The sequence below is a fragment of the Enhydra lutris genome, unplaced genomic scaffold (genome assembly GCF_002288905.1).
Source record: "Enhydra lutris kenyoni isolate GAN:26980312 unplaced genomic scaffold, ASM228890v2 scaffoldscaffold13, whole genome shotgun sequence".
Lineage (NCBI taxonomy): Eukaryota > Metazoa > Chordata > Mammalia > Carnivora > Mustelidae > Enhydra > Enhydra lutris.
In genome coordinates, this window is record NW_019154097.1 from 47,363,491 (window position 1) to 47,383,728 (window position 20,238).

At 59.9% G+C, this 20,238-nt stretch overlaps 2 protein-coding genes across 2 annotated transcripts in view; both read left to right on the forward strand.

Moving 5' to 3' along the window:
• LOC111145493 (serine/arginine repetitive matrix 3) overlaps nucleotides 1-3,324 on the forward strand; it is a 32,239-nt gene extending 28,915 nt beyond the window's left edge. Inside the window, exons 12-15 of the mRNA XM_022500386.1 lie at nucleotides 559-562; nucleotides 670-894; nucleotides 996-1,133; nucleotides 3,096-3,324. Of these exons, the coding sequence (XP_022356094.1) occupies nucleotides 559-562; nucleotides 670-894; nucleotides 996-1,133; nucleotides 3,096-3,324 (596 nt within the window). The remainder of the gene's footprint in view (nucleotides 1-558; nucleotides 563-669; nucleotides 895-995; nucleotides 1,134-3,095) is intronic.
• Nucleotides 3,325-9,824: 6,500 nt separating this feature from the next.
• On the forward strand, nucleotides 9,825-11,342 carry LOC111145764 (heat shock protein family B (small) member 1). Its single transcript, XM_022500951.1, has 3 exons — nucleotides 9,825-10,335; nucleotides 10,849-10,912; nucleotides 11,018-11,342. The coding sequence occupies exons 1-3, from the start codon at nucleotides 9,966-9,968 to the stop codon at nucleotides 11,205-11,207; spliced, it is 624 nt and encodes a 207-aa protein (XP_022356659.1). The 5' UTR covers nucleotides 9,825-9,965; the 3' UTR covers nucleotides 11,208-11,342.
• Nucleotides 11,343-20,238: the final 8,896 nt, after the last annotated feature.

The following is a 20,238-nucleotide window of genomic DNA, read 5'->3' on the forward strand; positions in this document are numbered from 1 at the left end:
CCCCCCCCCCCCCCCAGCCCCCCCCCCCCCCCCCCCCCCCCCCCCCCGCCGCCGCCCACTGACCCCTCTCCCCGCACTGACCACTCTCCCTTCTCAGTAAGCTCTCTCGCTTCCGTGATCTCTAATCCCCCCAACCATGGAGCACCCTTCCCCACCCGACGACCTCTCTCCCCGTCACTTGGTCATTCTCCTTCCCCAGTCACTGAGTTCCCCCCTCACTGATCTCTCTCTCCCCGCCCAGGAGCTCTCCCTTCTCCACAACGATCGCTCTCCTCCCCAACAGAGTCCCAACCACCCCCTCCCGTGTTTCTCCTCCCATCAGGGAGCACTCTCCTCACACTGATCACTCTCCCTGACACCACGGAACACTCTCTTCCACACTTATGTCACTACCCCACGCCCACCCCCAGCCCTTTTCCCTCCTTTGGGAATCTAGTCCCGTTCCACGAACTCACGCACCACTTCTCCCTCGCTAACCCTTCTCATCCACATCTCCTTCTCCATAGAACTCCTTCCTTGCCGAATCCCTTTCCCCCCAGTGACCCCCTTGGTCCCTAGCTGAGCCCCCTCCCTGTCACCCGCACCCCTTTAAATCCCTCTCTGCCACCCCGCCCCCGCCCAGCCCACTGTCTCTCTAGCTGAATCCCTGTCGCCTTGACTCTCCACCAGGACCAAGGAGCGGCCCCCGCGCGCCCGGCCGGCCAGCACCTCCCCGTCCCCGGGCGCGCACGGCAGGCACGGCGGCCCGGAGGGGAAGAGCTCGTCGCGCAGCCCGGGCCCCCACCCGCGCTCGTGGAGCTCCAGCCGCTCGCCCTCCAAGTCCCGCTCGCGCTCCGCGGAGAAGAGGACCCGCAGCCCCAGCCGCTCGCCGTCGCCCAAGAAAACCCTGGGCCGGTAAGTGTAGGCCCGGGGTCCCGCCGGGTGCAGGGGCGGCGGCGGGGCCGGGCCCGGGCGGGCGGGCCGGGCCGCGTCGCTCACCTCGGCCGGGCCCGCAGGGACAAGGACGGCGAGGGCCGCGCGAGGCACGCCGAGGCCGAGGCCGCCCGCGCGCGGCGCCGCTCCCGCAGCTACTCGCCCATCCGCAAGCGGCGCCGGGACTCGCCCAGCTTCATGGAGCCGCGGCGCATCACCAGGTGCGGAGGGGCCCGGGCGGGACGCACGGAGCCCGGTGCAGGGAGGGGAGGTGGGTGGGGTTCGGGGGGAGGAAGAGGGCCTGGTGAGGGCTAGAGGTCCCTGTAGGAGGAGAGAAGCTAGAACTGGAGGTGCTGGGGAGGGCGGAACGCAGAGGCAGCGGTCTGAAGGCCCACGGTGGGAAGAGGGCTGTGTACTTGGGTCTGAGTGGGACAGCAGCGGGCTTGCAGTTGAGCTCCGGAAGATTCCAACAGTCCCTCTTGGAGCCCCTCCCTCTCTCCGTCCTCCCCACGTCCATCTCCCGGCAATGATATTTCCTTTTCTCCTTCATCTCAAGGTCCAGCCTGCCGAGTGGCCTGTGGCCAGCCTGGGGGCCGGGTGGACCCCCTCCCCACAGGCTGCAGGGGAGATGCCCATGTGAGCTGATCTGGCTCTGTTCAGCTGTCATCTGTCTGCCTCTCCTTTTGTCACTAACCTCACTGCTCACCTCCCAGCGTCCTCCCCCCCAGGAATTCAGAGGAGGGGGCACCAGCAGCCTGCTCTCTGGGGCAGCTGTGAGAGGGCCTGTCCCTTCCCCTCTCCCCTCCTCCCACCCCAGTCCAATGGGGCCCTGGGGAGTGTGTGGCAGATATGGCAGAAGCCACAGCAGAGAGCTTCTCTGCCAGGACTCTACAGTGTGGGCCTGTCTCCCCATGAAATTATGGTCTGTGTTTGTGGAAATTACTCTGAAGCCCTAGACCTCTGACTTGGGGTCCAGGGCTACAAGCAAAATTCTGAGCCCAGCTCTGCCACAGACCTTGCTGGGTAGCCTTGGGAGATGGGTGTGCCTCTCTGGCTCTGGGTGTCCCTGTCTGAACAATGAGCAGAGCTCCCTGAGCATCTTTTCAGCTCTAACATGGACAGATTCTCAAACGAGCCCCTCCAAGTCCTTGGTGATGTAGATGGCTCAGGGAGGAGAGGGCATTGGCTCCTGCGCTCAGCCCAGAGCTAGAGGCCAGATGGCCAGGCTTGGGACACCCCCATATAGGCCATGAGCCTCACCTGTATGCAGACGGCCCTAGCCCGTTGGAGTTCTACAACCCTCCACCTGGCACCCCCCTCCGCCCCTCTCCCAGGCTGCCTCCTCCTCCCACTAACTACACCTGTTTTCTTCCTCAGAATTAACCCCACGCCATGGGGCACTGTTGCCCCCTTAACCACTCTCTTTTCTTTTCTCTGGGTCACAGCCTCCTGGCTTCAAACTAACTCTGGGCCGGTGGGAGGTAGCTGAGTGAGAAGGGGCCAGCGGGACTGGGCGGGGCCGTGGCCATGGGCAGTAACGGTCAGGGCTTTCCTCCTTGTCCCCTTGAAGTGACCTGACAAACCCAAACCCTCGATTCTGTGGGAACCAGAGAAGCAGGGCTGGGCCATCCCCACAACCCTTTCCATGTCCAGAAACTGCTTAGCTTGGTTGATGTGAGGTGTCTATATATATATATTTTTTTAAGATTTTATTTATTTATTTAACAGAGATCACAAGTAGGCAGAGAAGCAGGCAGAGAGAGAGAGGGAAGCAGGCTCCCTGCTGAGCAGAGAGCCCGATGCGGGGCTCGATCCCAGGACCCTGGGATCATGACCTGAGCCGAAGGCAGAGGCTTTAACCCACTGAGCCACCCAGGTGCCCCGAGGCGTCTATATTTAAAAGTTGAATTTACTCAACAAGTATTTATCGAGCACCTTCTTGGGCCAAACAGAGACTCGGTCCCCTTTCTCTGAAGACAAGTGAGGAAAAACAAAACGACGAAACTGTCCAATCCCTTTGGGGCAGGGGGCACTCCAAGGCCAGAGCTCAGGGGAAACTGAGGCAGGGAAGCCCTGGCCACTGCTGGGAAAGGGCTCGGGGCCTGAGTGAGGGCCCAAGAAAGAGCTCAGGACAGAGCTCAGGGACTTGAATGGCCTGTAATCAGCTTTTTCCCTCCCGGCAGTGCGCGAAAGCGTCCCATCCCCTACTACCGGCCCAGCCCCTCATCCTCCTCCAGCTGCCTGAGCAGCGACTACTCAAGCCGGAGCCCCAGCCACAGCCCCAGTCCAGGCCACAGCCATGGAAGCTACAGCAGCCGCAGCCGTGGGACCCGCAGCCGCACGCGCAGCCCCTCCCGGACCCCCAGTCCCAGCTACCACAGCCGGAGCAGCTCAGAGAGTGGGGGCTTCTGAGCCCAGACAGACCGAGCTTGGTGCCCCCTGGCATAGGGAAAGGCAAGGGGTCAGGCCCCAGGACCTGTGAGGGGGCCTGCACCCCTCTGCTACAAGGAGGTCCCCAGGCCAGGGAAGACCTTGAGGGTGGGCGCCCTGCAGAGGAGGAGGAGCTGGGTTCTGCTGCTTCTAGAGGGTCCCCACCCCCACCTCCTGCCTGCCCACCGTGTCCAGGGAACAAAGAGCCTTTGCGAACACAGGGATCACCCTGTCCCCCTTCCTGTTTGATACCAGCTTGCCAGGCTGGGGACAGCTCAGTGGACCCAGGGACACATCGGAAGGTGCCAGACCTGGGAGCCTCCCCTACCCTCTCCACAGCGCCCTTGGATCCTCTCTACCAATGGGCAGACAAGGCGGTGCAGGATCTAAGTTAGACAGAAGGAAGAATGGCCCAACCTTCGGTGCATCACCACCCAGACCGGGATGCTGCTCCCTCCTGGGCCGCTGGCAGGATCCTGGCTGAGAGCTGGAGGCCGGCTCCACAGCCTCCAGCAGCCCTTCCCCCAGCCCAGGAGTCCCCAGACCGAGCGGGTGGGCCCCAGCCTGAGGAGCCGGGGAGCTCACTCTTGGTCCCACCTTTCCTCTCCAGGCCAGGCTCTCCCTTTCAGCCCTCATCCCATGCCCTGGGCCAAGGCCACAGCAGCCAGGCCTTCTGCATGACAAGAGGTGGGACATTCAGACCACACTGTATCTGGCCATGAGGTCTAAAGGGGTTCAGGTCAGAAGGTGGAGGAGAGAAGGGGTAGATAGAAGGAGAGCCTAGAGGAGCAGGAGAGGGCAATGCAGTCCGATGACCGAGCAAGGCCTGGTGTCCCAGTGTGCCCCATGTCTGGGACATGGGCCAGATGGCAGCACAGGATCACCGGCATAGGATAACATGCACTTCAGGGCCTGCCCAAGGGAGCATTTCCTTCTCGGGTTTGGTGGGGAGGTGGTCAGTGGAGGCTACCCAGAGAAGGGTGCTACAGCCCTTTGAAGAAAGGGTAAGATCTAGACTGAGGGCCTTGGCCTGGGCATCAATGGGAAGCAGTGCCCCCCGCCCCCAGCCCTCTGCTGCTGCTCCCAGCCCACTCCTCCTGGGGCCCTCAGGGATCTCACAAAGTCTTCCTTGGCCCAACAGGGCACCTGCCCTGGGCTCCCATGGGGGGGAGGGGTCTGGGGTCTGGTCCGGGTTCCCCCTCTCTCTATTCCCCCCTTCCTCTTTCTCCGCGGTGCGGATAAAAATTGGACTCTAATAAAACACTTGGTGCCCGGATGGGAGGTGGTGAGACCAGGCCTCTGTGGATTTGGGCACCTGGGGCGTGTGGGGAGGGCATAGAGGCCTGGGGTCCTTCCCTCCAAGAAGTGGGAGGGGCGCAGACTCCACCCCAGAGAGACCTGGCACCCATGAGCCAGAAGCTCAGTGCAGAAGCAGAACATGCAGCTTAGTGGGGAGGAAAACAGGGACCCAGGAAGACCTTCCTTTCAGCCTGGAGACTCTGGGGGCTTTGAACATCCCCACTTCCCTTCACCGCCACACCCCACCTAGCTTCCTCTTCCATCACTGTCTTTGACTCCAATACACCCATGTCTGGCTGACTGGCTTCCTTGTGCCCTCCATGCATGACCTCTCCACCGGTGAGCTCGTGGTTCAAGACCTAGCTCAGCTGCCTCCTACTCCAAGGAGACTTCCTGGTCCCCGGCTGCAGGGGCCACGATCACCTCTGGGTCCTTCCAGCTCTTTCGGGTCTGTACCTGCCTTTAGGTTCCCAAGCTCTTGTTCGGCTTACTTGGGGGCCTGTCCATCTCTCCCTAAATCCATGTTTCTGGAGCCCAGGCCATGCCTTCTTGGCCTCTGCATCCCCCCAAAAAGGCACCCTGGAGATGTTTGTCAAATGAGTAAACAAGTGAACTGGGGAGCCAGGGAGTGAGCCCGTCTGGAAACGTTGGGGAGGGGAGGGGAGGGACCAAAGGCAAGGTGTGGTGGTGACAGATAGACACTAGAGGGCGACAGAGAGGCGGAAAATTGCCCGTCCGTGGCCGGCCAGGAATGGCACCAAGCAGGCGGGGATAGAGAGAGCCGCGGGCAGAGGGTCTATGTCAGCCTGGAAACCCGGAGCTTCTGCCCTCAGCGCCCATCCTGGCTACCTGGGGAAGCGGTGTCCAATCCCTGGGGAAGAATGGGGACAGTACCAAGCCTCTGCCTTCCCACAGACTGAGGGTTCAGCCTGAACTCTGTCCTATACCTTGGGGAAAGGGAAAAATACCTCCAGGAAGGCAAGCAGGAAAACAGGAAACTCCAATTCTGCATCTGGTAGTCAGGGGTGTGTGGGGGGGTGTCTGCACGGGGGAAACTTCTCAGGATGTGGGCCTTTGGGGTGTTGTACGTAGGTCTTCTCCTCATGTCTCTGCAGATGGAGGCCTCAGGGACCCCTCTGTCCTTCCCCTTCCTAAACACACAGCAGCCGGGAGTCAGGGCTTCCTGTGTCCTATTAGATATTTTCTCTTCTCCTTAACTGGTTTCCTGCATCCCCAGACCCAGGGTAGCAAGTCCGTGCACACACCCAGTTTAGGAGTCCCAGCGAGCATCTCCCATCCCCTGCCTCTGTGAGATGCTCACGGAAGCCGCCTGGTCTCCCACCAGCCAGTGAGTGAATATGCTGCCGGTATATTCAGCAAACCAGCCCCACCACCGGGCACTTGCCCTTCCTTCTCCAGGCCCCTCTCCACTCAAGGACACCCAAGACACGAGAGTGCTCCAGCCATAGAGCCTCCCACCCCCACAGCCACCACAGGGGAGGCCAGGTCCTCCCTCACCGCCTCCCACCACTCACCACACACTCACACCCCCTCCTGCAGGATTAGGTGACAGAGCAAGCAGTGCAGACAGCCGGGGGTGGGGGGGAGTGAGGGCGAGTGGAGGAAAAACTGTTGATTCACTATGCTGGAAGGAGCCTTCGAGAACATCCAGTCCAATGGTCTCATTGTACAGATGAAGAAAATGAGTCACGGGAGCCGGCTGCTGGCCAAGGTCACAGAGCCAGAGACATGCGGGTCCCCAGACTCCCCAGCTAGACAGATTGTTTCTGCTAGACATCAGGGTGGGAGGGGCCAGACGACAGATCACCAGCCCTCCCCACGTGGCCCCTCCTTGTTCCCCCTTCAGAGGTGAGGGGGTGAGGTGACACCCAAGGCTAGCAGAAGCCTAGGGGATAGGCAGGCTGGAGAGGGACTCCCAGAGAGGCAGTGTCTAGATGCTTCCAGAAAGACCTGGTGCCCCCCACCCCCATGTGCTCTAATTACTGTTGCCCACATTTTTAATTCCCAGTAAGCCCAGTGACTGGCGCAATCCATCAGCTGTCAGGTCTCTCCAGGGAGCTCAGGCAGCTGCCTGAAGACTCTAGCGCTTTCTCTGAGGCTGAGCCAGAGAGGGAGGGGCTGGCTCAGCGGCAGTTGGCAAAGGCCTGTCAAAGGTGTAGCCAATGTGGCCAAGGCCTAGGCCTCAGTGCCAGGCAAGGAGGCCGGGAGGCTGGTCTCAGGCTGCTGCGGAGTACCACAGACTCTGGAGCTGGCGGGTGGTGAGGGGAGGGGCCCCTCTGATTAAGGAATCCCAGACCCGAGCTTGCCTCCCCCACCACTGCCCCTGTGGCTACTGGGAAATCCCTGGGGGGTGGAGTTGGCCTCTTAATCCCAGGAAAACTAGCCCCTGGCAGCTCAGTGCCTGGAATGATGGAGTAGAGGACTGTCAAAGAACACACCGGCAGGTGGGCTGACATTCAGCCCTCGCTCCTCTCGCCCTGTGCCCAGGGAACCTGGCCGCAACCTCTGGAAAGGGCGCCTGGTCAGGGCTGGAAGGGACTCCAGAGAGGCTGGCCCCACCTTCCCCGCCCTTCGGTTGCACACCTCCCCCAGGGCCCACCAGCCCACAGCCCATAGCCCTTCCCGTACTGCTTAGGAAGTCTCTCCCTTGCTCACAGAGAGTCAGGACACTTAAGTTCCAATCCCTCTACCCCCTCACCAACTTTGTGACCTTGGGGCAGGTCCAGCTCAGTCTTCTCATCTCAGAAATGGGACTCGGATAAGATACTTGGACTTGCCACAAAGTGCATACAACTGTATATAATTCTTATTAGTCTAAGTCTCAGTATTCCAAAATTAAAGGCCTTCTTTCGTTAATAATGATGAACACCTACAGAGCACCAAGCACTTCCCACACATGATTGCATTTGAGACCCACCACAACCCTACAAGATGGGTGTGTCATTACCACCCACGTTTTGCAGATGGGAACAGCAGGCTCAAAGAGGTCACCAGGCCGGTGAATAGCAGCACCCAAGTTCAAGCCCAGCCTGTCTGACCCCAAAACCCAGTTTTTCCTGCAACCCTGCCCCCTCTTGCCACCTCTCAGAGCTACCCATGTCCCCTCCCTTGTGACTGACAAGGTCCCTCAAGAACAGATCCACTGAAGATGGATATGAAGTCTCAGTCGTGCCTCCCCCACCCACCATGGGCAGGGTGCTGGGAGCTAGGTCCTAGTTGGCACAACTTCCTGGCTGGGGCAGCAGGAATGGACCCTCCCTGCCCTGGCTTCTGGCAAGATGCAGGGCGCTACTAAAGGGAGCCTCTGTCTACAAAGGGTTGGCAGGTAAGGCAACCTGGCCGCCCCCACCCAAAGCGTGGCTGGGCCTGGCAGGACCACACTTGAAAGCATCCATGACCACACCTGACAGCTCCTGTAGGGTGGGGCTCCTGGACTCCAGTCTGGGCCAAGGTGGGCAAGCAGAGGCGGGTGAGGGCCCTCCCTGGCTCCTGACCTCACCTCGACTTTATAGAGCTGGGAATGGGTGGGGCTGGAAATGCCAGGGAGCCAAGACCTGGGGCTTGCTGAAGCTGAGACCTTTGTTGGGGATGGGGGTAGCCAGTAGCAGCCAAAGGAGACCTACTGGACCTATGACCTGATCCAGCAAGGGAGGGGGAACAGAAATGGGGTCTGGCAGGCATCCAGGAGCTCCCTCTTGAAGAGGAAGCAGACACAGAGAAGGCATGAGATTTGCTACTATCCCCAACTCATCAAAGCGAGCAGCTGGAGTCTGGGTTCTGGTTTCTCAGGTGTCCTGGGCAGGGCAAGGCCCCCAGTAAAACTGGTGGGGGTTCAGCCTCAACCCAGCCCTGGGAACAGGGCAGCAAGCAGAGCGGGCCTCATTAAGAGAGGAAGTGGGGGACTCCAAGGTGGGAGTCCTGCAAGGGTGAGAGCCATGGGCACCAGACAGGCAAGAGGATTGCTTTGCCAAGTGTCTTACAGGAGACAGGGCACCAATCACTGTATGTCTTTGAACTCGTTTCCTCGTCTTAAAAGGAGGTATAACAGGGTGTAAATCAGGAGAAGGACGACTGGAGGGGGCTCATGCCTGTGAAGTCAGGAGAGAGGGAAAGTCAGAGAGGGAATGTCAGAGACAGCCTAGGTGCAGCACCCTCTCTAAGGTGGGAGATGGGGGCCGGGATCCCATCGGTGGTCAGACAGGAGGTGGGGGGGGTCAAGGGGCAGGCCTCGGGCTCCAAGCAAGTTTGAGTGAACTGTGCTGGAGATCTCCCCTCCTTGGTCCCTTGCAAATCATAAACAAAAGGGTCTTTGAGATCATAATCTCCAAAAAGGGAAACTGAGGTCTAGAGAAAGGAGGGGCCTTGCCCCAAATCACAGTAAGTCAACAGCAAAGCCCAGCCTAGGTTCAAGGTTACTGCCTTTCAAGTCCCCTGTCCAGGGCTCCTCAAGGAGCAGTAGATACATGGCGGGATTTGACAACAACCTTCCTCTTGACCCCCTCTCAGCACTGGGTTTCTGACCTGGGTCACTGCCTCTGTAACAGGGATACTTAAACAGTCTCCTTCCGCTGCCCCCCCCTTTTAATTGCAGATAGATAACATAACAATAGTGAACAATTATCAGGTACTAGCCCCCCCCCCTCGAATAAAGTCATTACTTGCACTAAGTTGCTGAATCCTCACATCAACCCAATGATGTAAGCGTTTTTATTGCTATCGTCATCATCATGTCTGTTCTCTAGATGGGGAAACCAAGGCCCAGAGTCTAACTTGCACAGGTTCATCCCATTAGTGGCAGAACAGGATGTGAAGCCAGACAGTCTGGCTCCAGAGCCCACACTCTTATCTGCGACGCCAGGCTGGTTTTTAAGACTATTTCATGAACGCCTGGTGGTTCAAATCCTGACTCTGCCACTTCTAGATCCATGTGGTCTGGGACAAGGAGCCCAGGCCCTCTGGACTTTGTGCTCCAGGACAAAAGGATGGGACTGTCCACCGGCTTTAGCGCCCGGGTCCGCCAGTGTCCAGCAGTGGGCAGTGCACCAAGACCGGTGCTCTAGTCATTTGTTTTTTTGAACAGGAGAAGGTTCCAGATGTGGGCAGGGCCTTCCTCGGCCCGCCCCCGCCCCGAGTGCAGGGGGAGGAATGCAGGGGGAGGGGCTGCCCCCAGCCCGTCATTGCCTTTAATAGAGACCTGAAACACCGCCTGCTAAAAATACCCGGCTGGAGCCGCATAAAAGCGCTGCGGGACCGACGCCCCATACTTCTCCAAGCCTCAGCCAGAAGCGCGCCGCCAAACCAGCATGACCGAGCGCCGAGTGCCCTTCTCGCTCCTGCGGAGCCCCAGCTGGGACCCTTTCCGCGACTGGTACCCGGCCCACAGCCGCCTCTTCGACCAGGCCTTCGGGCTGCCCCGGCTGCCCGAGGAGTGGGCGCAGTGGTTCGGCCACAGCGGTTGGCCGGGCTACGTGCGCCCGCTGCCCCCGGCTGCGGTCGAGGGCCCCGCCGCGGTGGCCGCGCCCGCCTACAGCCGCGCGCTCAGCCGGCAGCTCAGCAGCGGCGTCTCGGAGATCCGGCAGACGGCCGACCGCTGGCGCGTGTCCCTGGACGTCAACCACTTCGCCCCCGAAGAGCTGACGGTCAAGACGAAGGACGGCGTGGTGGAGATCACCGGTGAGCCCCCGGCCCAGCGGGGACCCGGCTGGCGGGGCGGGAAGGGGGCAGGGAGACTCCACCAGGGACCCAGAAGACTTGGGACTCGCCCTGCCCCCGGGCTGTGCCCCCGCCCCGAGTCTGGACTCTAGAACGGGGGCTGCGGGTAGTTCTTCAGGGCCCCTCTGGCCTGAAAAAACGCTCTACGGAGGGAAGAAATCCACCTTCTAGCGCAGAACCCCTCCGAGCCCCGCCCCCAAATGATCAGGTCTCCCTGGGGCCACCCACAGGCCCGGCGCGAAGAGGCCATTGTTCCCTGGCGCTGTACCTGTTCCTTGTCCCTAAAACCGGGTCCGCGGAGGGGGCGTGTGCGCTTCTTTGTGGCACTCCGATCCCCACCCACCCTCCAAAGCACTGAACCCAACTTTCCAGAAGCTTCTGAGGGGCCCTGAGACAGTCCGACCACCCACAGGGACGTGTGTGGATTTGGGTGGGGCCCCTCCCGCAGTTTCTGACCCATCCTTCTCTCCCCAGGCAAGCACGAAGAGAGGCAGGACGAGCATGGCTACATCTCCCGGTGTTTCACTCGAAAATACACGTAAGTCTTGTCCCCAGATCCACGGGGACCTGAGGAGGGATGCAGGGGGTGGGGGCCAGTGAGGCCCAGGTGTGTAACTCTTGTCCTCCCTCTCTGCCTGTCTAGGCTGCCCCCTGGTGTGGACCCCACGCTGGTCTCCTCCTCCCTGTCCCCTGAGGGCACGCTCACCGTGGAGGCCCCGCTGCCCAAGCCAGCCACCCAGTCTGCAGAAATCACTATTCCTGTCACCTTCGAGGCACGTGCCCAGATTGGGGGCCCAGAAGCTGGAAAGTCGGAGCAGCCTGGAGCCAAGTAAAGGCCTTACTTAGCCCTGCTGGCCACTCCCGCACCTCAGTAGCCATCACTGACCATCCCTACCTGCCAATCTGTATGCTTTTTTGATACGTCTATCATCTGTTTTTCTCAAATAAAAGTTCGAAGCGACTGCCCACTACTGCCTCCAATTCTGTGTCGAGGCCCCGGGGATTGGTCCCACTTGCTGGCTCACACACAGATCACATTTGCAGAGGGCCTGCTGTGTGCCAAGCCCTGTGGTCCTGTGGGTACAGTGGGTTACAGTATGGGCGTATCCCAGTCCTCCAACCCTGAGTCCAGTAAGAGAGAAGTAATGATCGGAACCAGCAGCGATGGGGGAAACCAGGAAAGGCAACTGGTCCAGCCTTGAGCACTCAGGGACACCTAGGCTGGAGTCAGGTGCAGGGGGACAGAGCAGGGCTCCGGGAGGGGAGCTTCTTAGGAGCTAGAGTCCCTTGCTTACTTTATTGAGACTTTGCTATTCTCCCAGAGAAGGGCAGGACCTCGGAGAAGGCATGGGAGGTGTGGCACTCCAGCTGACTTTCTTTTTTTTTTTTTTTAAGTTTTTATTTATTTATTTGACAGAGATCACAAGTAGGCAGAGAGGCAGGCAGAGAGAGAGAGGGAAGCAGGCTCCCTGCTGAGCAGAGAGCCTGATGCGCGGCTTGATCCCAGGACCCTGAGATCATGACCCGAGCTGAAGGCAGAGGCCCTAACCCACTGAGCCACCAGGCGTCCCTCCAGCTGACTTTCTGAGAGGAGGTTGGCCTTGTCAAAGGTTTTATCCCCTGATGCCTGTGCATGTAGGATGAGGCCTGGGCTCTCGGGTCAAGGGCACTCGGTAGAGAGTGAGGGCCATGTGGCCAAGGTTTTGGTGGAAGAGAAGCAAAGACCCTGACAGGGAAGACTAGCCCAGGTAGGGAGGGTCACACCTGCCTGGGTCCTCTGCTTTGCCTTCATCCTATCCACTACCCTCTCACCTGGCCTTAGAAGGGTTTGGAGGAACCTGGGGGAGGGATAGAGCAGATAGAGGTTTTGAAGTCCAGTCTCAGGTCCCCCAGGAACTTGAGAGATCCCACACCATCGCCACCTACGAAGGTCACAGAGCCTGAAGGTGTGGCAAGACACTGTGACATTCTTTTCCAAGCCCACAGCCCTATTTTCCCAGGGTCTCCGACAGCAACAGCACCCTGCAGGGAAGGGCCAGGAGCACGCACACACACTGACTAACCTCACCACTGCCCAGCTTCTTAATTTCCACTCCCTGGTGCAGGCTCCCTGTTGGGATACCACAATCTGGAGCAGGCAGGAAGCCACAGCAGGTCCCAGGCCTCAGAGGCCTCACCGGGCCTGGAGGGAGGCCAGCCAGGGAAGTAGACACATGAACAGCTGGTGGCACGGGTCTGGGCCTGTTGGCCAGGGCACTGCCTGGTCTACGCCACCCCTACCACCATTCACTGCCTGAGCTCCAGTCTCCTAAATCTGTCATCCTTCTCCCTGCCAACAGACAAGCCACATCTCAGGTGTCTCCTGGACACGTCCGCATTCCTGTGGTCACGACTGAATCAGCCTGTCCAGGGCTCACCCTTGCTCTGCACACCAGCTCCCTTCTGACTGGCAACACGAAGGCCCCAGCCTGCAGGGCTGTGACTGCCTCCTCCCGACCTGTAGTCTTGTCAGGGAGAGCGAGAACAAGGCTGCCAGGTCCTCTGCCAGCGCCCTGGAAGTGTGGGAAAGCTGGTGCCAAGCCTGACAAGGTAATCCTTGTACCAACTCCTCGAAGGGGTGGGGTTAGTCCTGCCAAGCACCTGGGCACAGAGAGCCTCGGAGAGGTGAAGAGACTTGCCCGGGTCGACACAGTTGGTCCTGGAGGGATGGGGGCACATCAGTGTGGCCATGGGCAGGGGGAGGGCAGGTTAGCTCCCACAGCAAGGCTGGAGAGGAAGGGCAGGGGTGGGGGTTGAAGTGTTCCCCATGGCAAGCCTGAAGTGCTGAAAGAGGCTTGGTAGGGCCACAGGAAGAGGACAGGGATGCAGCTGAGTCTGGGGTCCCAGGGCTGCTCAAGGGGGTCAGGCAGCAAATAACCTAGCAGGAGCTGCCAGGCAGGGGCCTCAAACCCGGAGTCCAGGGCCATGGCCTGGGGCAGATAGGAGTTGGGGCTATCATAGGAGTGAGTCCAAGGACAACAGCTTTGAGGTCTTGGGGGCCGAGGCCATATTGGGACACAGCTGGGCACAGGGCAGGTGGGAGGGGAGGAATTCGGTCCCTGCAAAGGAAACAGAGCCCAGTTTCCATGGGAAACTAAAGTAGGAGATGGGGAACGGTAGCCTGCCTGGGCCACCACGGGGGCAGGGACAGGAGGGGAGTCAGACTGGGCCAGCCATATGCCTGGAGCTCCACTCAGATGTGGGGTCTGGGGCAGCGCTTCTGGGCAGAGTGAACAGGCTGGCTGGCTGAGGTCTGCGGGTCTCCCCTGGGACAGGCTGGCACCCGGGCTGGTCTGCCCGGGTCTCCCCTGGGCATGGGGACACCTGGTGAGTCCCTGCGCTGCTACTGTGGGGCCGGAACAGATCCAAGCTTCTCCAGGCCTTTCCCTGATTTTCACTGGGTCCTATCTAAAGGCCTCTGATGACCTTCAAGTCTGCAAACTCAAGACGTTGACCTTGATTCAGTGAATGCTAGCATTTGGGCCCCTCTGCTCAGCTGAAGGGTGTCTGAGAGGCAATGCTCTGTGCTCCAGGCTGATGACTGAGGCCTCAAGTCCCAGTGGCTGCCGGTCACCCCTCACCAGCTGCAGCTTCCCTAAGGATCTGTGCAGTGCACAAGCCATCCTCAGTCCCAGGCCCATCCCTAGGTCTCTCCTCCTCTCTCTCCCTCCCAGTTGTGAAATCTGCCCTCCCTGTTGGCACTTCCTCTGGGCCTGGCATGCAGCCAGTCAGTCCAAGTCCCTGCTCAAGGGGCCAAATGGAGGAAACAGCTCAGTGACAAGCAGCATTATGCCACGAGCAAAGGGGCGTGACATCCTTCGGGGTCTTAGTGGAATAGGAAAAAGGGATTTCCAGAAGTGACTTTGGACAGGCAAGTGGCAATCGCATAGGCCGGGGCTGACAGGCTGGAACAGTCAGGCTGGAGAAGGAGAGCAAGTGGGCTGGTGAGGGTGGTGGGTGGGGCCTGTCTGTGGGGGAGGGGCGCTGAAGGCCACAGAAGTCCAGGTTCAAGCATCCCGGCTTCAGAGACAAGGATCCAGATCTTACAGGAGAGTGGTTGGGAGGAACCAGTCAAGAGGCGGGGGACAGTGTGTTTCTGAGGTGTAGTAGGCAGGAGGGGGAAAGGGGGCCGGGTGTCAGCATGTAGCAGCAGCAGGCTCTGCCGTGTGGGGTAACAGACTGGGATGTGGGGGTGCAGGGGACAGGGGAGGAAAGGGGATCTGCTGAGGCCCTGAGCCCTGGACTCTCATGGCTCCCTGCCCAGGGCTTGCTGACCTCCGTCTCTGCCAGGTCGGGCAGACCCCACGCCTCTGCTGCTGGGGAAGGGAATTGTTTCCCAGTAGCATCATCTTCCCTGCTACAGAATCGGCCCAGGGTTTGCCAGGCACAGACTGTCCCACGGAGAGGGTGGGGTGGGAAGCAAAAGCTGCCCGGACAGTGGCTGCAGAGGACCCTAGTGCTGGGTCCAAAGGACGTGGTCAGAGCACCTTTGTGATGGAGGCAGGGGCAACCAAGCAGAGAAAGGGGAGGAGGGTCAGGCAGGACTGGAGCCCTGCCCAGGGACTGGCCATGGGGTCCACAGACACCCCAGACCCCCTGGTCTGCTGGCAGCCACCCAAGCACTATTCCACCCCGGTAGAGCCTAAGACTGGGCAGGGATCAGGCTAGTGAGGGTCCTATCTGCTTGCTTTACCCTGGATTCCCCCACACCTCCCCCCTTGCACACCCCCACTCCATGCACGCAGCGGGACCCGGGGATTTGGGACAAACCTCGCGCTCAGGGCTTGGCCTCTGGCCCAGACTTGCATGGCAACCATGAGCCGCCAGCTCAGGACCAAAGTAGGGAGGAAGCTGCACAGGCGAGGACAAGCCTAGGTTGGGTCTTAGCCAGGATCTGGCACTGGGCCTGGCAGCTCTGACCCAGTGAAATGGGGGCTAAGCCCCACCCTCATGCTGCCCTCCCAGGAACAGGACAGTGGCCCCAGGGAATATGGAAGAAGCCAAGCGTGTGCCCCCAACCCCAAATATGTAGTCTGGCCACCACTGCACAGAGTGTCCACCGCCACAGTCTGTCCACTCACTGCCAGCACTGAGAAGCACAGGGTTCCATGGTAGGGGGGAGACCCACACACGAGTGGGAACTGTCTCCATCCCCACCACAATCCTCTTAGCTAAGGGCTCTGGATCCTCCCCACCTCTTCCATGAGGCCTATGGACCTCATGGTGTGCGCCTCCCTGTCTATCCCAAGGATGAGCCATGTTCTCATGGGCTTCTTAGGAGACAGCTCTGCCCACCACTCCTTGTGGTGGGAGAACTGGCGGCATGAAAAAGTCAGGAATCCCAGGCCTGGTGAAGAAGGAACACCTCCAGATCAGTAACAGAAGCGCTGGATGGTTTCATGTAGGAGCATGGAGGGCGGAAGGGCCCCCCTGGCCGGCCAGCCAGGCCCCTCCATCTCTTCTGAGGGGCAGACTGAGGGCAAGGGAAAGTCAAGTGCCCCGGCCAGGGCTCCTGAGAAAAGGTCATGTCTGGGGACCCTGGGGAAAACCCATCAGCCCTGCGAGGGGTCTCGGCAGTGTAATGACCCCCTCTATCCTTCCAACCGAGCGCACATACCAGCCTGGCACACCACTCTGTCCATACTAGGGCGGCAGTGGTTGAATCAAGATGTGGCACTGGTGGTCCAGGGGCTGCCTCGGAGGAAGAAAGTCTACCCCCACTCCCTCCCCTAGGCTGAGCAGGGCAGAACCTTCCAGAAATGCTTGGATTAAAGAACAGACTGAGGTGGCAGAAGCAGCTGTGTTCAGGAAAAAGCACCGGGCTGAGGCCAGCTCTGCCTTTGCTGGAGGTATGGTCTGGGATCCACCCAAGTTTCCATTTTGGGGTCTGGATGACCTCTGAGTCCCCTCTCCTACCTTGGCTGTGTTGTCACCCTCTGCAGGACAGGAATTAAGGGAGAATCATGAAGTCTGGCAGCTGCCCAGGGTCTCCTAACAATGCTAGGAAGGCCAAAGTCCCAAGGGTGTCCAAGGATGTAAGGACAGCTCTCTGCAAGGCCAACAAGGGCCTGGCATGGGGAAGACCTTCACTCTGGGCCTTGACCCCAGGGCAGGTCTGGGTAACCCTTTCCTTCTCAAATCATTCTGCTGCCCACCCCCCACCTCCGTTGAAAGTTTCTCTGAAAGTCCCTCCATGATGGCTGCTGAGTCTGTGTGCTCAGGCTGGCAGGACAATGGGACAGAATAACTGAGGACTTATTTAGGTGAATGAATGACCAGAGAGGTCACTGAGCCTTCATCCCCAAGCCTCCCCTGCCTCTGAGTTCTCCCACCCTTTTCCAGCCTTCTCCAAGATCCTTCTGATCTCCCACCACCCTGGACCCTGGTTGGTCTTTCCTGTTTCCGACTGAACCCCCTTACTCAGACCCACCCCTCACTGTATCCCTCCCCAACCCGAAGACTCTTCAATGGACACCCCCCTTTCTCAGAGTTCTCCCATTTTCCTTCCTTTTATTTTAAAGATTTTATTTATTTGAGAGAGCGAGGAGGGAGGGGCGGGGGGAAAGGAACCCAAGCAGACTCTGCGCTGAGCGCAGAGCCCAACACGGGACTTGATCCCACTACCCGTGAAATTAGGACCTGAACGGAAACCAAGAGTCAGACGCTCAACCGACTGAGCCACCCAGGCACCTCAGGGTTCTCCCATTTTCACTGACCCTCCAACCCCCTGTCACTGAACTTTCTCACTTCACCAAGCCCACCGCCCTCCATTGGTCGAGCCTCCCTCCCCCTCTGAAAACCACCTCCACCTCTCTTCTGAGCCCTGGGGGGTGAGCTCTCCTTTTCTAGTCCCCTCTGTGGGCCTGGTAAAGAGCCTGAAGACTCCTTTCTCTAGGCCTGACTAGACTGAAAGCCTTGAACCCTGGGAGTGTCCCCACGGTTGTCCCCACGGTCCAAGGCCCTCCTTCGGGGAGGTTCTGGAGGAGGAGAAACCAATCCCCGCCAAGCAAGCTGCAGGCTCTGCCAGCTCAGGCCTTGGGCAGTACCGGTCAGATACAGAAAGGAAGCCTAGCCTAGGCCCCACCTGCAAAGGGGATGGAGCTGTGCCAAGGCAGGCCCTGACTGATCCCTGCAGGACCCCGGGGGGCTGGGTGTCCCCCATCTTTCCCTCTCTTCCCCCAGGCCCAGACGGAACAGTAAATGACTGCCCCCTGGTGCCCTCCCAGACACACTCAGGTATCTAACACTGCCTACCCCAGAACCTTCAGCAAACTCTGCCCAGGTTCTAGGTCCTGCCAGGCCCTGAGCAGAAACGGGGCAGGAGACCGAGTCTTGGAGAAACACTGACGCCCTCAGCCCCACACCTTCCATAACGTCCGCCCTGTGCTTTGTTCTGGGGCTCACTCTCTGAGAACCCTCAAGCCTCCCAGAAGATCCCATCTGTGAGTACCCAGCTCACTCCCTCTGCTGCCACCCCTGCCTCTGCCTTTTTTTGCAGGGTCTGGAAGCCAAGGCCTGAAGCCAGAGCCCCCGCTCTGCCCTGCTGCATAGGTGTTCACCGCTGTTTCCGTTATTGGTCACAACTGGCATGTACTGGGCATGCTAGCTGCCAATCACTCCTCAGCGTTGGAAATCCTCACAGCAACCCCATGCCACTGAGAGGCAGCAGAGGCTTGTGGTTATGCTTTCTGCCAGTGGTCAAAACTGCGGGGGTTCAAATCCTCATCCCCTCATCGGGTGGGGGCGCCTGGGTGGCTCAGTGGGTTGAGCCTCTGCCTTTGGCTCAGGTCATGATCTCAGGGTCCTGGAATGGAGCCCCATATGGGGCTCTCTGCTCTGCAGGGAGCCTGCTTCCCCCTACCCCCACCCCTGCCTGCCTCTCTGCCTACTTGTGATCTCTCTGTCAAAGAAATAAAGTCTTTTTTAAAATAAAAAGTCCTCATTGGGCTACTTACGAACTGTGGGACCTTGGGCAAGTTACTAAGTCTTGGTTTTTTCCTCTGCAAAGTGAAGCTGATTTTATTAATAATACAAGTGAAGTCTGAAACAGAGCCGAAACCACACACTAAACATCGGGCCAATGCCAGGCATTTTTTTTTTTTTTTTAAGATTTTATTTATTTATTTGACAGGGACAGATCACAAGTAGGCAGAGAGGCAGGCAGAGAGAGAGAGAGAGAGAGAGAGGGAAGCAGGCTCCCTGCTGAGCAGAGAGCCCGATGCGGGACTCGATCCCAGGACCCTGAGATCATGACCTGAGCCGAAGGCAGCGGCTTAACCCACTGAGCCACCCAGGCGCCCCAATGCCAGGCATTTTTTATGAGGTCGACCACATTATTCCCACTTTACAGATAGGGAAACTGGGAAACAGTTCGTCTGAAAGGCTAGGAACTTGAGAGGTCACACCACACCACTCAGACGCGGTAGGGCGCGAATTCAGGACCCCCGGCCTCAGTTCGTACTAGCTCTGTGTGGGGAGCTACTTAGGGCAGAAATTGGGGCGCACGCGCTCCCTAACATTTCTGCCGTCTGATTCTGGGGCCGGCCCTGGGCTGCCACCATCCGTTCCAAGTTGGGAGCGGCTCTCCAGGGGTGTGGGGGGACAGAGGGCCTATGGGGGGTGAACCAGCCCTCCCTCGGGAGGACGGGGCCGTGACGCGGGGCGCGCGGCTGGCGAGGCTGGCGAAGCCTGGAATGCCAGGAAGAGCCAAGGGCGGCTTCAGCGCTTCCCGACGCCAGGTTACGGGGCCATGGGGACCTTGTGTGACAGACCCAAGTCGCCTCCCTCCATGAGCCCCTTCGACTGCTGTCAGGGTCGGGCAGGCTGCACTGAGCCCCGGCTTCCTCCTCTGCAGCACACCCCCCCGCCCCCGCCCCGCCCCGCCAGGCTGGCGCTCGCAGGTGAGGGCCGCGCAGGTGAGGGCGCACAGCAAACCCGCTAAGGGCGGTTGCGGTTCCGCCGGCTGTTCGGAAACGGAGGGGCAGGCACTGGCTCGGAGGGAAAGCGGGCGCCCAGAGATGTGGCCAACCGCCTACATGGTGTGATAACTCCCCCAGCGCCCAGACCAGGATCCTCGGTGCGACAACTGCGCAAGAGGAGAGCGGAGGCGGGCTCAGGGAGGGCGGAAAGGGAGGACCAAGACCCGCGGTGGGAGAGAATAGGGCCTGCGCGCCTGCGCAGGCAGATCCCGGCGCAGGGCTAGCAACAGGCCGACCATTGGAAGAGCGGGACAGGCTGGCCTGTGATTGGTTCTCGCCACTGCCCGAGATTGAAGGCGGGCCGTGTCCCGCCCAGCTCACATCCGGGTGCCTGGCCCGTCCGGGAACCTTTGCGACCCCGGCTTGTGAGGGCCGCCGGTTCTTCAGAGCCCGGGCTTGTCCGTAGTCCCGTGGCGGGAGCGTGGGGGCGAGCACCTGTGCGGTGCGCGCCCGCGTGCCTGCGCCGAACCGAGGCCTGCAGGGCCCAGGTGTTCGGGATGGAAGGTGACCCGAGAGAAGCCGGTGCAGGGGTATCCCACGTGTGCTGGCACCAAGGCTGCCCAGAGGCTGGCAGGAAGCAGAACCTGGAGGAAACCCGGGGCGGGAGCCGGGGTTGGGGGGGGAGGGGGAGGGGCGGTGCCTGGGCCCAGGTGGGTGGGAGACCCCACCCCTTACTCCCAACTCCAGCGCCCAGCAAACCGTCTGGTACCCCCGGTCATGGTACAGGAGTGGCCTGACCAGTCGTCGCTGGTGCATTTGGGGGAGGAGGGCGAGTCGTGAGGGGTGGACAAAGGCGTTTTGGGTTCTGCTATCCAGGTTCATTTTGGCCCTATCACCTCTAGGCAAA